Source organism: Siniperca chuatsi, linkage group LG8 (assembly GCF_020085105.1).
Source record: "Siniperca chuatsi isolate FFG_IHB_CAS linkage group LG8, ASM2008510v1, whole genome shotgun sequence".
In the NCBI taxonomy this organism is placed as follows: domain Eukaryota; kingdom Metazoa; phylum Chordata; class Actinopteri; order Centrarchiformes; family Sinipercidae; genus Siniperca; species Siniperca chuatsi.
Window position 1 is genome coordinate 13525766 of NC_058049.1, and position 18387 is coordinate 13544152.

Below are 18387 nucleotides of genomic sequence, written 5' to 3' on the forward strand. Positions count from 1 at the left end.
CGATACATCAGAACCATGAATGTACAAAATTTTGTTCCAATGTATCTGGTAGATTTTGAGATATTTTAGTGGATAAGTGAAAACTTTGATGATAGAGGGAAAAGTCAGGGGATCAGCAAAATCAGGAGGCTTCATTGTCTGGGGACCTCGAATATCTGTAATAAATATCATGGCAATCCATCCAATAGCTGTTTAAATATTTCAGTCTGAACCAAAATGGCGGACCGATTAACAGACCAACATTGCCATCTGTAGAGCCATGCCACTAGCATGGCTAAAAACAATAGTAAATTAACAACTGTTTGTAAACACATCAATAACTGTCAAATAACTCTCAGAACTCTGCCTCCATTTTCTCTATAATTTGTATTTACAATTGTAATTACATAATCCTAGGATTTATTAGAAAATACAGACCCATAAAATACAATTTGATATTATTGAACATTACACATATTCTTTAGATATAGAAAATGTCCATCTTTTGACTCCACAAATGCATGCTGGCTGTTTTTTCATTTATAGTATTTATTAGACATTATATCAACCATCCATTCATCACCTGTTCATGTAACATGTCTTTGATTTATCCATCCAACCAACCAAACATCCTTAATCTTAATATCTCTATTAGCACTTCATTCAAGCTTCTCATCTCCTCCATTCATGTCTCTCTGACTCCACATTTTCTTTCCTCAATCCATCAACCATCCATCAACCACCCATCATACATCCATCCATCCATACCTCTATCTGCCTGCGGGCGTCTCCCAGACTCTGGGCAGCTTTCTTCATATGCTGCAGCTCAGCCTCTAGGACAACCAGCCTCTGTTCAGCCTCCCAGGTTTTCCTGCTCTGCTCTCCCAGTTTGGAGCGCAGGTCCTGGGCCACCATCGCCTGTCTGTCAGCCTCCTCCTGGGCCTCCTGGAGCTGGTTTGTCAGAAGCTCCACATCAGGACCAGGCAGGGAACATACAGCCTGGTCTGCAGCTGTGGGCTCTGTATCATCGTCTACGTTTTTTGTATGCTTTTCGATCTCTGAGCTTGTTGTTACTACAGTCTGTTCTTTCTTTATTTCTATTTCTTTCTCCTGTTTTTCTCTGTCTTTCTGCCCTCCCTCTGCCTCTCCTCTCCTTTTGGACTCGACCTCCTCATTGCATGGTTCTCCTTTTCCCCCTTGAACATGGAGAACCTCTTCCCCAACTCCTGCTTCCCTCTGGGTCCCAAGGATTTCTCCTCTTCTCTCCTTCTCCTCCATCATCCTCACCCTTCCTTCCCCCTCTCCCCTGAAGGATTCAAAGCCTTGGACTCCTCTCTCCTCCTCCTCTCTGTCTGGCTTCTTCACTCCTTCCTCCTTCCTCTTGTCTTCCAGGTGTTGCAGTTTGGTCACAAGCTGTTCCAGGCGCTGCTTCAACGTGGCATTTTCATTCTTCAAGTTTTGAAACTGAAAAGTATAATAGGAGTATAATGGAAGTGCAATTTCAATGCTTTTCAAAGCTTTGAATCCCCTGTATTGTTGCTTCTTTTTTGTCCGTGTTTCCTTTCTTTTCATACTTCCATGTATTGAACATGACTGAACTTGAATGCATTGTGAAAGACTCAAACCACCTCTTGTTCTTGCTCAAAATTAATCCAGGGTCAATACAAGGAAGTAAAAAAGAAAGATAAATGACGGTGGGGAAATTAGAGATTGATTTAAATGATTTTAGGTTGGTTATAAAAATAGTATACAAAGGCACTCCTCTACACAAATAACCACAGAAAACTCTAAACAGTGAAGATTGGGCAGCTTGAAAAGGACGACAGGCAGCAGTCACCATATATAGCAGTACAATCCAGAGAACATATGAAATAATTTTACATTTATAGAGGATTTGTACATTTGAACAGCTGCACCATTGCTATCAAAAGTGATAACTGATAGTTCAAAGTTATTTTCATATCATACTCTGTGTGACATGTATAGGGCTGCAATCATTTAATATATTGATTCTTTATATTATATATAATCATTTAATCTTTATAATGTCAAAATATCAACAAATGTCAGGGTTATCAGGGCTTATTTTGACAAAATATAAATCAAATATCACACAGATATGTTATGAAATGAAATGAAAACAGTGAAATCTTTACATTTGAGACATTTTAACTTTTAAATGTGTGTGTGTGTGTGTGTGTGTGTGTGTGTGTATGGGTAAGTACAGCTATGTCTGTATGTGTATGCATATACATATTCTTATACAGTATAATGCAGAATATGTTTTTGTGTTGGTATTTTGTGTATTTTGTTTCATTTTCGCTTGTTTTTTGTCATGTCAGGTTGTGTACTATGGCATCTTTTGGTCCTAAGGTGGGTGGTAGGTGTAGGGACATTATGTATATGTTGAAAAATCAGTAAAACAGAAAGATAATAATTGATTGTAGTAATGAACGACTAATCGCTTCAGCAGTAAAATTTCCCTTCTTTGCCACAAAACTACCATAACAATGCCACATAGAGTTTATGATTACTGAATATTTTGTGTCAAAAATTATATATGTTTTCATTGTCTTCCTTTTTAGCTATGTGCATATAGTTACGTAAATATGCTTAATAAATAGCATGGAGATTGCTGTCACTCTACACTGTGTCTGACAAAGCAGACCAGTCTCCCAAAAATCTTGTCATATCTAATGAATTCAGGTCTATTAGCAGCCTTTATTTCCCCCTCAGCTCACCTCTCTGAGTGTGCTCTGATGCTCTGTCTCCAGGCAAGCCAGCTCATTCTTTGCATCTGGAGAATCAGCCTGCAGTGAGAGGAGAAGGATGTTTAACTCCTCCAACTGTTGCTTCCTGCTTTTCCTATTTAATTTGCATCTACATACTCTGAGCCCAGATAGTGAGGAGCTTCATGTCTGACTTTGCCAGGTTGACTTGAAAGGTAGGTCTACTGGTATTTTCATCAAACATTCTTCACTGAAATGGTTCTTCCTACCTTCCTGACATGATGATCATATCAATTATAAAATGCACTAAGGGCATGTGGAAAGTATATTATTTACTTTACATATCATGGAGTTGGAAATGTGCTTCTAAAGTGCAGACAAGAACAGTTATCTCTTATCTAACTGTCTTCTCTTTGAGCTCCTGTAGTTGCTGATCCCTCCAATACGGTTTCATTAATTGGACGCCAAAGTCTGTTGTTAATTCTGATGACCTGCTTCAACCTTTAACCAGGGAGAGCTAAAGTGTTACAGATTATTTCTACGTGTCGTAACTTTCGAACCCCTGAACCCTGACCTCCTGCTGGGCCTGCAGCTCCTCCAGTCGTCTTTTCAGCGCTGCGTTTTCCTGCTCTGCTCCCAGCAGCATCAGTGTTGAAGCCTCGCCCACTTCCACACTCAGCGGCTTCTGATCTGAGACAGACAGAGGAAAATAGTGAAATAAAAAATAAAGCAGGAAAAAGATTTTTAAAAACGAGGAGGGAGAGAGGCAGATAGGCAGGGAAAAAATTGAGAAAAAGAGAAATGGATATATGAAGAGATTCACTCGGTTTTTGTTGATTGATAACCTGTGGGCCAGTATTACCTCAACACATTTTCTCTTATCAGTTAATTAAAATGTCTTAAAAGGTGCGGAGAGGCAGGTGCTCTGACCAATCAGTTTGCTCAGCTCCTCGTCAGAGTCCAGTTCTGATTGGAGGAAACGTTGGTGAACCAGAGCGGGAATGCTGTTGCCGCTGCTGCCGTGCCTCAGGTCCGCCTCGAGGCTCATGTTCATCTCCAGCAACTCATCAATTCGCTGCCTCTCAGTGTCCCGCTCCTACACACACACACACACACACACACACACACACACACACACACACACACACACACACACACACACACACACACACACACAGACAGACAGACATTCATTCATTCATTAAAAGAAAAACTGATTTCAAAGGGCACACACACAACATACACAGATATTTTTCATGAAATGCTACTCCTATGCCATAAAAGTACATGTGCAAACTCATACCAAGATCTTAAGGAAGATTGGCATTTCTTCACATATTAAACATACGCACACAAATATAGCCAATAACACACATATTTAGACAAACGTACACAAACATTAAATTACACACACCGCTTCCACGTCTATGATTCTCTGACGTAGTAGAAGATTGTCCCTCTCAAGCTCCCTTAGCGAGGAGCAGCGCGCCCGTGCGTCGGCCAGCTGTTCTTCCAGAAGAGCTTTGGTCTCCTGCAGTGCTGCACACAGCTGCTGCTGCTCCTGCAGGGGGCGCCGTGCACAGACAGACAGGAAACATGAAACTATAAGTGAAATGAAGCCTCAGGCCTCAGGAAGGTGAACATTCAGATCAAACATTTGCTGAGAGAATCACATTGTTTATTTATGTGTCCTTTGCTGCTGCAGCCCTCAGAGATAATCGATCTTCGATCCACATTTGTCAGCTTTGGCTTCAGCCAAGGGCAAAATCATCGTCAGGCATCCACTTGACTTAAGACGCTAAGCTGAAAGTGAGCACACCATAACTGTGTTTTTTTTACCTTGGAAAGTAAAATGTTGTTATTACTGATAGGAATGATGGCCAAAACAAATAACACCCGAGATGTAATAAAACAAAATGACTCTCTAGGTGTCTACGGGTAGATTTTACTTTCAACAGAGAACACCTCTACATGTAAACATTCAGCATTAGCTCCTCTGGTTTTAACAGCCAGGCAAGAGTTCACTGTGAATTTGAGAAAATTAATTATAAACCCAAACACGAGAAATATTCATCCTGCCAGCTAATTTGGGCTGTCACAGGGATCGAGTATGAAGGTAGAATAAATCAAAAAAGACTAAGAAGGTGACAGTGAGGACACTGTGAGGTGTTTTACAAGGATATGAGCACATTTTCTGCCTCAGAACAGTTATACTACCTCAGAATAAATCTCATTTGGGTGTAAAAGCTCCAATAACTGAAGCCATACTCCTGCTCTTTGTCAATGAAGCAGCTCTGGGCTGTAAATCCTGATGACATCACACAGTATAATCTCATTCTCTGGCTTTGAGCTTCAGAGTTGTTCATACTCACTCTTGATTGAAATGCTCAGGGCTGTGAGAGGGACTATATGGCTTTTGAGATTAAGTGGTGCAGTACTTCTTTCTTTAAAAAAAATAGCTACTCAGAGAAACGCTCAAAAGAGGATCTTCTTGATGTAACCTTCACTGGTAATGTTCATAAGAGGTCCTTGCTTTGTAAAAGTGTGTGTTTGTGTGTACATGTGTATAAAGGCACTGTGAATATGTTTGATTTTGTACTGTATGGGAGATTCCAATATGTAACTTATTGCCAAAACAATTTGAATGTATTTCATGGTGTAGATGTTGCTGCTTGTTTTCTTTCTGGTGTAAATGACTTATTCAAAGTATATGTGAGAGTTGTGCGTTTGCAGTGTTTGTGTGTGTGTGTGTACCTTCAGCTGAGTGCGTGTGAGCTCCAGGCTGCGCAATCTGTGTTTACAGCTCTGAAGCTCAGTCTGGAGCTGCTCGGCCCGCGCGGCTCGCTCTCGGGCGCAGTCCAGCTCATCCCGCAGTGCACGCATGCCCCTCACCTCACCCTGCAGAGAGCGGTTCTGCAGACACACACACACACATTCATATACCAGTGGGGATGAGGTCATAGAAGGTTGTGAACAGATCTGGGATGTGCAGCAAAGCAAATGTTGACAGTCTAACACAGGCAGAAGGAAAGGTGTGTGTGTATGTGTGCGTGTGTTTGTGTGTACAGTACTTATGAGAATGAGATGTCCTCACAAGAACAGAAAGAAAATGACAACATTTTGCCATCTTCTTTTCTACAAGATCTTAGTTTAAAGTTAATATTAGAACTAGGTTTAGATTAAGGTGTGAATTACACAGTGGTGGACAAAATATATATTTATATATGTGTATTATTTAAATGAAGATACCCCCACATTTTTTGTAGCACCAAATAGTGTTCCCAAATCTTTGTGATATGGAAACATTATTTATAACAAAATCTGTGAGTGTATTTGTAAATAAATTTAGAACTACAACAATGGAAAAATACAAGTAAGTGATTTGGGGAAGGCTTCTTCAATGTGGGAGCATTATGATCTTATATGACCCACGAGCATGCCTGTAGCTTTGTTCTGGATTATGAGTCTAAACTGTCAAATTCAGCTGGGAAAGAAGTTTAACAGCAATATTCTTCTGGACAAAACTGTAGTTGGCTGCAATGTGCGTTGTCTAATTGCTGCTAAATAAATAACCTAAGAGGAATCAACTTATTGGCTATTAAAAGCCACCTGTGTTTTGTGCTGTTGGCTGTACTGTATTGTTTTTTAGGCTTAATATGCAGTCTATTATAGCTGTTGCCAAACTAGTTATGTTTTATGTGTGCTTAAGTCTCTCTGTGTATCCAAAGCAAGGATGTCTCTGTCTCTTTGACAGAGGAAAAACTAAAACAGAACATCAGGTTTCAGTCTCAAATCTGGCACTACAAGTCAGGCTGTCTGTACCTCTTTCTGAAGTTTCTTGAGCTGTTCCTCCATAGTTTGAATCTCCTGATTGTAATCCAATATCTGATCACCTTTATCTTCCCTAAAAAACAAGTGAAACATAAAAGCAGCACCAAAAATGCAATTATGCAATTTTTTCAAAACAGTATTTTGCTGATGTTTTTTTTATTTCAGTCCTATGGGTGATACATTGGCTGCTAAAAAATAAGATTAGAGCAGATTATGTTTGCTAGAAATAGTAAAAAGACATGTATATCCAGAAATCATAATTGGCCAACAGTGACCTTTATGATGTTGTTTACATTTAATACACTGTGTGAATTTAATTCTAGCAGTGAGTACCTGATTTGTTCCTTACTTGTTGCTGAGTAACAACTCACAGTTTATTGTAAAGTGTGACAAAATAATTTGCACATTTTTCATCTTGACCTTTATCACGACTTTTCTGAAGGTTCTCTTGAGTTTTTCCATCTCACACACACACACACACACACACACACACACACACACTCACAGTTGTTGTTTGAGGCGGCGGAGTTTGGCCTTGCTGTCTGCCAGCTGGAGTGCCAGACCTTGGGGTGGCTCCTCGCTGCGACCACCCAGGGGCACCGTGGTTGAGTCAGTCTGGGCCTCCCGCTCCCGACACAGCTCTGCCATCCTCTGGGAGAGAGAGATGGGGTGATAGATGTAGCAAGGGACAAAGAGGACGGAGGAAAAGAACGATTTGGAGAGAGAAGAGACACGCAAGATAAAGTATGGGAGAATTACAGGAACTAAGAAAATTAACAATGTTAGATATTCAAAATTCTAAACCCTTTAAGAGTAACTGACAGTTTGGTATAGTGAGTAATAATGTCTGTTTGTAATGTCAGTTTATACCCCTGTTGGGTTTTAAACAATTTGTTGTTCTACAATATGAATGTAAAATGATTTTTCTCTGTGTGTAATTTTGTCTCTGGTCTATGCAACATTTTCTATGACACTACCACAACAAAAATCTGTTTTTTATGTGGTTACACAAGAGCAAAGTGAACCCTTGTTTCATGGGGGCTTATTTGAGTCAGTGGATCAAAATGTAATATCTTATGCTGCTCTGATCTCATATTAAGGTTGTAGCTAAAAGGTTTAGAACATTATTCACTATTCAAAACAGAGATAATTCCTTTAATAATGCCTTTTAATCCCACAAAAGCTGGCTACAGATCTTTGTGGAACCTCAGTGGATTTAAGGACGCAGGACAGCGTCAAATTAAGAAAACAAGCTCATATATGAGTTAGTAATTAGGGTTCAGGTCTTCATGTTCAAAAAAATAATAATAATAAAAAAAAATTTAAAATGACCTTGTGCCTCATAGTATATCTCAAAATACTTTCACTGTAGTCTATTTTTTCAGACAGTGGACTGACATGCATTTTATTTTTCATTTATAGTTATTTATTTTCAATTAAGATATCATTTTAATATCAGCTTTTGTTGGCACAAAGGCAGAATTCCTACAACTGTGAGCGGTGAATAATAGCTACAAACTAAATATGAGATCTGAGCAGCATAAGATATAAAATGTTGATGAAATATATGACCCAACTAAGCCCTGATGAAACAAGTGCTGTACTTACTTATGCATGTCCTAATTTTCAGTTCATTAAATTTCTGAACTTCATAAAAACAAAAAGGTATATATTATATGGTAAGTGTCTTAAACCACTGGGCCGTCATCAGGATGACCCAAAAGACTCATGTTAAAGAAATTTCAAGGCACAAAAAAATCTGTAAAAATTAATGTGATTAGTTGTGTAGTTGCAGCCATACATGGCTCTGACTCCATCTATCTGAACAGATGTAGATGGTATACATGTATATAAAGTGATACAGCAGTTTAGTGTCTCTGTGTGTCCAATTAAGCAATTTCCAATCAGCTGTATTAATCAATAGGTCAGGTAGAAGGTGCATTGCTTGTAACTTATGTTCCATATTTCTCACATTGGTATAAACATTATCACATGATTTAAAAGAATATTTCAAAAATTTACAAAATACACTGTTTCGCTTTCTTGCCAAGATTTAGATGAGAAGATCAATACCACTCTCATATCTGTATGGTAAATCTGAAGCTACCACCAGCAGCCAGTTAGCTTAGCTTAGCATGAAGATTGGAAACAGGGGGAAACAGCTAGCCTGGCTCTGTCCAAAGGTTAAAAAAATCCATCTACCAGCCTCTCAGAAGCTCACTTATTAACATGCATTTGATTACTAAAGTGTAAATAAACTGTGATTTTACAGGTTGTTATGTGCCTGGACTATTTTTTGGCCGGAAGTTACTGCGCCAAGCCAAGAAATAGTTTCAAAGGTGCTGGTAGGTAGATTTTGTTAGGCTAGCTGTTTCCCCCTGTTCCCAGTCTTTATGCTAAGCTAAGCTAACCAGCTTGTGGTTGTAGCCTTGTATTTACCGAGCAGACATGATAGTGGTATCAATGTTCTCATCTAACTCGCCGCAAAAAAGCGAATAAGCATATTTTCCAAAATGTCAAACTATTCCTTTAAGTGTGTGCATATGTACCTCCAGGTGTGTGTCTCTCTGTGCCAGCAGGCTTTGGATCTGTTTGGCCATGGAGCTGAACACCAGCTGTAAGTCTGTACCTTCATCCTCCACCAGCTCCTCCCACCTAAGCGGCAGCACCATGCGAGGATCCTGAGTCACCTGCACAAGGACAGTTTCTCAGGTCTCTATGATAAGATCAGTGTGAGTCTGGGAAACCTGACACAAAATGGCAGATCTGGGGGCAAACAATCCAGGCAATGTGAAGTGTGAATACCAAGCAGAGATGCATCTGTGTACAACAGAAAAAACTAATTCTCACATTTCTTTGGGAATGCCTCTGTTATGGAAGTGTGTCCAAAACTGTCTTACTAATGCATGCAAAACTAATGATCATGTAGACAGGTTCGAAATGTCCTCGGGTGGAAGGCATATGAACAGCAAGCAGGGGGTGCATCCATCCACACAGGAAGAACACCTCTCACCTCTATGATTTATGATGCCGAGCAACCTGGCACAAAAAAGGCCCGTGGGTAACATGCTGTTACTATAATTCAGACACGCTGGTATGCAACATGCTGTTTTTGTAATGCCGGGCAATTATTCACGGGGGGTATTTTTAAAAGAGTACAATTTGGCATTTAGGCTTTATTGGAGGGGAAGGCGGAGAATGACAGAAAAGAGACGAAGGGGAGAGGATGATGTGACAGAGGTGGAGGTGGAGGTGGAGAGGTGGACATGAGGGGTGGAGGATCCATCCTTTGCTGGCAGCAAGGGGCACCCAGAGGTCCTTAAAAGGCTGCCAGCAGAATAACAAGCAGCTCATTTTCACACTTACTTGAAGCGCCAGTAGAAGGTATAATAGTTTCACTCTCTCTGCCTACAGGCCAGACAGTGAAGAATTTTTTTGCTAAATCATATTTAGGAACAAAAATCCTCTTAGAAGTGTCTCCCCTGGATAATATCTCCTCATACTGACTGCCCTTTTATATTTGGGGGGCTCCTTGATTTGATTTATTCTGCACTTGAACATACCTGCTGGATACAGCTGGCAATGGCTGCCTGGGTCTCAATGTCCAGAGACTGGATCTGCTGAATGAACGTCTCCTTCTTCTCACACTGCAGAAAGAAAGTGTGTGTGTGTTAGCTCAAAATATATCCATATAATATATCAGCCCAATAATCCAGAGCTGAAACAATTAATCTATTGACAGAAAATAAATCTACCACTATTTTGATCATTTCAGTCATTTTTCAAGCAAAAATGCTAAAGATTCACTTCTAATCCAATGCATGTTTTTTTGTCAAATTCAGTGAATTCACGGTCCACTAGCTGTCCCTTCTGTTTGTGTCTAGAAAAAAACTCTATTCCAGCCATTCCAGCCATGATTTGTGTGTCAGGTATGGTTAAATGACTTGCCCACGGACATTCAGCTTCCTTTCTACTTTGCCAAGATATGCTGTTGCTGTGATGTTAGCTATAGTAGCAGGAGAGTTGTGAGTATCGCTGTCTGGAGCTGGTCTGCTGGCTGGGAAACCATCTCGTCCTCTCTGGCTGTTAGCTTCGAAGCAGCAATAGTTGCAACAGTTTGCTAACCCACAACCTAGCTAACATTAGTTACATTACTTGCTGTGTCGTTGTTCACTCCATATCATGGTATTTGTCATGGTATTGGATTTCTCCAGAATCGCATACCCCACCTTTAATCAAGAATATAATCAGAAGATTAATCGATAATGAAAATAATCATTAGTTGCAGCCCTACAATAATCATTTTGTTAACTATGAGATTTCATGTTGCTCACTATAGATGTAATAAAAGCTCTCCCTCTCACTGAAAAAATAACAAAAAATATTTAGCAACGTGCAATTAATATTTAAAAATAATTTATTTGTTTAAAGGTTAGCAATGCTGGTCCACCTTAAACAAAATTCATTATTCAGGGTTTTGATGGAAAGCTTTATTCACAATGGCCTAAATGCTGTTCATTAAGTTGTTTGTTTTTTTTACAGTGAAGTAAGTGAAGAACTGATTATGGCTAGAATAAATGGACAGATTGACTGAAATATCTCTTAAAAGTAAAAGAGTAATTGAGTTCCTTCCAACCTGAACCTTATTAGAGAAAAAAGATAACAACGTAATGCGTCTACTGTTAGCATGGTAATGATCGATCCTAACATTTAGCAAGTGAGCATGCCATAGTGACATTTAGCATGCTGGCATAACACTTTTAGAGCGTTAGCAATACATCACTTTACATTACAGTACATTCATTTGGCAGATGCTTTTATCCAAAACTTATAATAAGTGTGCTATGTTATTATTAATCTGAGGTTGACAGGAATTTGGTCGTTAGTTTAAAGCCACTATGTGTAGTAATGGAAAATGTTCATTTCAAATCAACATTTGCCCCGCATAGTAATATTAAATGCATACAGTGCCTATAAAAAGGTATTCAACCACCTTGAAAGTTGGTGTTGCTTGTGTTTTATTGTCTTACAACATTGAATCACAGTTGATTTAATGTGGCTTTTTTGAAACAATATTGACTCACTAAAAGTTGGACCTTCCAGATAGATACAGTGTTTAAAAAGTCTGGGGATAACTTAAGTCATCCAGATTCATTCTTTGGGAACATAGGCTAATCCATCCAATAATTATTTTACTCTGAACCAAAGTGTTGGATCAAAAGATGGACAGACTGACCACACTACTAGCATGGCTAAAAATTTAGAATATTGAACATTAGTACAAAACACTGGTTGTTAGCAGGTTCAGTGAAAACAATACTGGTGTCCTTATCGACCTTCAAAAAGCGTGACGGTTATGTGAGTGTGTGATCACCTGCACAGCACATCCTAGTAACAGCAGCAGCAGTCGCCTGAGCTCTTCCACGGCTGCCTCTGAGGACACAGAAAAAACTGTCATCATCATCATTATCTTCATCTCTACCCCCCCCCCCCCGACCACCATCCACCCTATCATTATCACCTTAATGTGTTTCACAGATAGCAGAGATATGAACTCGTATATAAAGTATAATTACTTTCTTGCTGCTGAGATACATGGCACTGATAAGATCGTGTTGTTATCTCGTACCTGTTAGGGGGTCCTGCCCCAGAATGGCAACATTTGGGAGAGGCATCAGTATCAACTGCTGCAGGTCTTCCTGAAGAAAAGAAAAAATGTGAAGAGTTGAAGTGAAAAAAAATCCTCAAGTGATGGGCTGGCCCATCCTATCTCTCTGCCCACAGTGAGCCTGGATAAACAACAGAAAAACTGTACATCAGCCTCCTGCAGTTTGTGGTGTAAACAAGGAGCTAATATGCGAGTGACTTGTTATTCCAGGTCAAGGAGGCTTTGTACAAATTAGATTTAATATATTTCAGTGTAGCTCATTCTCAGTATTCTCTAGAAGTAATAGAAACATAAAAAAACTTACTACAGCCAACAAGCTACTTACTCGAGCCTGACCAGTACATTATCATGGGCATTATTATTGGATGATTTTAGCCAAAGGGGTGATGAAATTTAGTAAGAAACAGTGTCTCCAATACATTGTTTGTCCACCACTGTAAAATGTTCAGCTCAGAATACATCTTGGTCACAATTCTTTAATAACCAAATTTAAAGAATCCTTTTCCAAAACATTTGTTTAGAGGGTGTCTTGGCGGCCTAGGAGTTTATGGATTTGATCATATAATTGCAATCTACGTGGTTCAAGTCCAACTGGATACTTTTGTATCCCTCATTTCCTGTCACCTCTACACTGTCACTACCAAATAAAGGCAAAAATGCCTGAAAAAATAAATACTTTTAAAAAAATTAGTTCATGTTAAAAACAAATAATAGCCTTTTTTTACAGACAACATTTTGACATGTAATAGTAATAAAAGCACATGTGTAAATAATAAAATTAATAATAGAATTCCATGTAATTGCTTTAGTTTCAGGGTCCGTACTGGGTCTGGGACTTACTGGGACACTTGAATACAACAGAGCCATCGTTAATAAAGCTCTATAACTTTAAATCTTTTTTGTTGTTAGTTAACTGCTTAATCTCAGCTCCTAACAATCTACAAGAGAATCTGCCAAACATACTTAAACCTGGCCAGCATTAGAGCAGCTTTACTGGAGCTTATGCTGAATTTTCACTCTTCTGTGGACCTGGGGCGTCATGCACAGTTTGATAACTCAGCATGAGTAGTTTTATTTTATCATGAACACAGTAATTGAAATATGAAAAAATAAAACATCTAATATTGATCTGGGGTCATTCAGACAATATTGGCTTATTATGTGAATGAAGTATCTTTTGTGTCAATAAAATGGAGCGGTTTTAAAAACTGGCATCATCAACATCGGCTTCTGGTGCTTTAGCCGGGAATGTTTTTTGACTAGCCCCGAATCTATAATCATCACGAAATGTAAATAATTTAATTCCCAACCACCTTCAACCCTTGCTGCTACGTCCTCTTGTATACAAGCTCAGTCAGTCCATCTGCAGTCCTCTTTCGGCATGGGTGCACGCCGTGCAATGCTGCTTCTGCTCGGCTGTCGGGCCCACACAGCAGCAGTAACAACACTGCACCAAATGGTAAGGTATAAACAAAAGTCCCACTAGTGACCATACTGCCCCTAGATTTGAGAACCACCGGTTTATTGACTAATGTAGCTAAGCAAACCCTAACTACATGATATCTGTGATATCTGCTGCTGGTGCATTCTGACATTTTTGCTGGAAAACATGGCTAAGCTAACATTACTGGTACATGTCAACAAGCTAATTAGCGTGGGGTAACAGAGTTGCCTGTATATATCTGATTGGCAACAATGTTTAAGGTAATACATGATTTTGTCATGTAGGCATAGATGACATGAGTTAAAGGATATAGGATACCCGGGGAGTTGGTAACACAATTTAGAGAAAAGCGAGTGGTCAAAACACCTGATATTCCCTAAATGGTTGTACAAATAAACAAATGTTTCAATTCAATCTACTGTCATCACGCTGCTGGTTTATTTTATTTGTACAATACAAAGTGCCAAACATTACAGCAGTTAAATAAAAATGTAAAAACAGACAGAAAGTAATAATTAAACACTTGTGCCATAGGTTTGAGAATTCTCAGCTGCCCTGTCCATTTTGTCCAGAGCAATTACATACTATTAAAAAAAACATTTTAAATGAAATGTAATGTTTGCAGTAGTCATACAATGCAGTAAAATTAAATGAAATTTTGGCAGTAGTGTTCCAGGTACAACAGCAGGGACCAAACAAAAAATGACCTCAGCCCCAGATGTAGTTGTCTTCGATGTGATTGTTTTGATGATGGTAAGTATGCATGTTATACTCAAAAAATGCTGCTTTTAACTGTCAAGTAATGACCTTACATTGTTGATTATAGTCACATAATATAGTCACTGTATGATCTCACCCGAGGGTTTTTGGGTTTCTGTTTCCAAATTAAAACAGAAAGTGCTATGAAAAGTAGAATTTAAACATTTACTGAAGCCATTAAATCTCAAAAATTAGCTGTTGACTATAATGAGTAAAATGGTCCAATATCCGCTAAGGCGGGCAAAAGAAGCTCTTGAATCTAAATGTTGCTAGCATGGTCCTGTGCATTTATAATGTGTTAAAGATGAAATGGGGTGATTCAGCAGTAGCAAAAAGCCCACCAACACTGTGGTCAGCTTGTTTCAGCGAGTTGTAGTTTCTGCTTCAAGATCTTGGACAAATGTCCTGGCAGATTCTAAATGATGCTGAATAAAGCTGGATGACAGACGCCTCAGACGTACCCCCGCCCAGAAACCTGTCTTTACTGGCAGCAAAAACAAGTATTTGTCATGTGGACCTGCAGCTCCTCCTACATTGCCATCAAGTGCAACACCAGAGTAGCAGGCTATAAGAATTTCAGCAAAGTCATCAGCCTGATACTTTATTACTTCACTTACTTGGTCTTAAACTCAGAAAAGACCAGAACAATCTCCCTGTTAATTAAAAATGGTTCTGTCAAAGAGCCACACGCTGACGTTGGCTAGCTCCTTTCCCAACTGCTCTGAAAGCCTGTTCACATCCTCCTGCGATCCATCGATGCAAAATCACCAGAGTACAGAAGCAAGTCACAATTACAGCTCTCTCTCTGCTGCTTACTGTAATTTATAAACTGTACAGTGACAAAAGCAATGTACCAAGAGACAGGCGCTCCCTTCAGCAACTCCATCGAGTATGAGTTTGGCATCAGAGGCATGTGCAGCCAACCTGAAGTTTCTGCTCCTTCGGGGCATGTAGGATATTAGCCACTGCAGCTCTGTGTTGGTCATTGTGCAGCTCATGGTTCATGATGCCAAACAAACTTCTGCAAGAGATTAGCCAGACTAGAAATAATATAGAAGATGCTTGTTGTTGTTGGCATGCTCACATCCTCTCATGAACAATTCCCTCTCCGGCATCACACAGCCAAAACACATACTGGGTGGTGTTTGATCAAATCCCTCCTGCACTGTATTTTATAAATCATTATTTGGTACAATTATATTATATATCCTGAGTGAGAGATTAACAATATGAATAATATATGGTGCAATTATCTGTGCTATGCTATGATTTCCAGGCCAGTTTCTCTCAAGGTTAATTTCTAGAGGAATCAAAATCCATCTGCAACATTATCTTTTCTATCAATAATTCCCCTTTATGTTGTTTGGATTGGTGCTGGTTTTCATTCTACTCACAGACAGTTTTGATTTTCAATGCTTCTATGGGCCGTCTCGCTTTCCTTTATTTTTTTTTATCTGTAGATTTTTATGTTAATTCTAACATCATTTATCGGATGTTCAGTAGCCTTGAAAATACCACAGCGTACCGAGGACAGAGATCTTTAAATGCAGTGGGTCAATGACTTAGCAGGCAGGAGAAATTAACATTTTGAATCCCATTAACAGAAGGCTGAAAATGAAGTGCCTCCATTTTTGGAATAGAATAGATACAAAAAATAATACAAGATAAGCTAATACAAGAAATAATAGAAGAGAAGATAATACAGTCAAGTAGAATATAGTGTAGTAGAATAGAACAGAACAGAATATAGTAGAATGAAACTGAACAGAATAGAACCAAATAGATTAGATGGGATAGGATAGAATAGAATAGATGAGAAAAGATGTGTACAAACATAATAGAATAGAATAGAACAAACAAGATAAAATAGAAGAGAACATAACAGAATAGAATAGAACAAACAGGATAGAATAGAGGGGAGAAGACAAGCAAAAGATATAACAGAATAGAATAGAATACATAAAATTCAATAATTGTGACACACAGTGCTTTTAGATGTCACTACAGTATCGATGAGTATTTACTATAAAAGTGCTCTGCCTTTAGCCTGTATCTACACATTTAGCTCCGTAGCTGTATTAGAGAAGTTGAGGTCACAGCAGAGAAAATCAAGCCTTACCAGGCTGCAGACCGTTGCTGACACTCATCACACACACTGCCATTGTATCTCTCGCTCACACACACACACAAACTCACATAAACACATACACAACAAAACAGCGTTAACAAAAGACAACGAGAAGTAAAACCGTGACCAATGTGGAACTAAACGTCCACAGCGACAGTGGAGCCTATTTTGAGTGCACCTGGTAAAATTCTAGTGTAACGCCGACTGATATGAGCTACCCAATTATCGCTAGTGTTTTGTGCTGCTCTGAGCTTTCAAGGGACATTAGTGATTCACTGAAAATTAGGAAGTAAAACCTTGTAGACTCGTGTTCTTATGTTGTGTGACAAGCTAAACAGTGCATGTTCAGTCCACCTGACTAGTGCTTGGGAAAGCTTTCTTTGCTGGGAACAGAGGCCTTGAAGCATCCTCAGTCATTTCCTCAAATGCCACAGGCACCTACAATGCCACAACTGCAACTAAAAAAATTCAGCTCACCCCTCCTGCACTTCTTCTCACCCCATTTGAATGATAATAAGCAGGAACACGTCTTCTGAGGATGGAAATTTTCTGTTTCATCTGCTCTTTTGTGCAAATGCTCCATCACCCCCTGCATACACTTCAAACTTTCTACAATATCCTTAGCTGAACTATCCGTCGGTTGAGACTGATAGTTGAGCTTCATCTTGTCCTCTGTTTTTACTACCTTACAGCTAGACAACTGCTTCTCCAGCCCTCCTCCATCACCCCATCTCCCTCGCCATTTGGTGTGGCCCAGAGTTATGTTTCAGACAGATATTTCAGCATTTTTACAAGACATTTCTATATATAATGAGCTGGGAGTCATTTCAGTACATTCACAAAAAAGCCATTACACCAATGTTTTTGAGAACTTTTTTTGGCTAGAAATGCTAGAGAAAGTGAATAGGACTATTCAAGACATTTTTCTAAAACACATCAGATGGAGCTCAATCCAGAGTCAGACTATTTCCATATGATTGTCTAGTCTGTATAACTGTGTCACAGGTTTGCCTCAGTATTACCTCTCTGTGTATTGACTTGCCTTACTGCTGAGATATTTATGCCAGAGTTTGACAAGGTATCAAAATATCCAATTAAAGTTGGAGAATGCGATTCTGGAGAAATCCAATACCATGACAAATACCATGATATAGAGTGACACAGCAAGTAATGTAACTAACATTAGCTAGGTTGTGGGTTAGCAAACTGTCACCACAGTTGCTGCGAAGCTAATATGCAGAGAGGACGAGACGGTTTCCCAGCCAGCAAACCAGCTCCAGACAGCGATACTCACAACTCTCCTGCTACTATAGCTAACATCACAGCAACAGCATATCTTGGCAAAGTATAAAGTAAGCTGAATGTCCGTGAGCAAGTCATCTAACGTTACCTGACACATAAATCATGCCTGGAATAGTCCGAGCCACTGTGTTTGTTTCCCATTTACAGAGCCAGGGTTGTGTACAAACACTGGATTTATTTTCAGCGCACACAGCTAGCGGACCGTGAGGAGATATTCGCTGAATTTGACAAAACGACGTGTACTGGATTACAATCCCATATCCTACCTTTAAACTTTGTTGAGGTTTTACTTACACAGAGATACAACTACCATAAAAACAACTCAAAGGAGCAGTTTGCTTTCTGTATTAAATACTAGGCTAAAGCTAGCAGCTGATTAGCCTAGCATAAAGACAAGGGGGAAACAGGGGGGAACAGCTAGCCCTACTCTATCCAAAGGTAAACTTGAAAAAGAAATCTGCCTACCAGAATATTTAAAGCTCACAAATTACATCGTTTTCTTAATCCCTACTAAAACTGAAGTGTAAAAATGACAAGTTGTGGCCTT

The 18387-nt window shown here is 39.3% G+C and overlaps 1 protein-coding gene across 2 annotated transcripts in view; it reads right to left on the bottom strand.

Annotated features, from left to right (window-relative positions):
• Positions 1-18387, bottom strand: part of ccdc88b (coiled-coil domain containing 88B) — a 44938-nt gene that overhangs the window by 22201 nt on the left and 4350 nt on the right. For both annotated transcript variants that reach the window (XM_044205169.1, XM_044205170.1), the window contains exons 4-15: positions 12169-12238; positions 11914-11972; positions 10103-10186; positions 9089-9229; positions 7045-7190; positions 6531-6612; positions 5463-5621; positions 4123-4269; positions 3639-3804; positions 3283-3398; positions 2721-2789; positions 748-1443 (exon numbers count right to left, since the gene is read on the bottom strand). In XM_044205169.1, the coding sequence (XP_044061104.1) occupies positions 748-1443; positions 2721-2789; positions 3283-3398; positions 3639-3804; positions 4123-4269; positions 5463-5621; positions 6531-6612; positions 7045-7190; positions 9089-9229; positions 10103-10186; positions 11914-11972; positions 12169-12238 (1935 nt within the window). The remainder of the gene's footprint in view (positions 1-747; positions 1444-2720; positions 2790-3282; positions 3399-3638; positions 3805-4122; positions 4270-5462; positions 5622-6530; positions 6613-7044; positions 7191-9088; positions 9230-10102; positions 10187-11913; positions 11973-12168; positions 12239-18387) is intronic.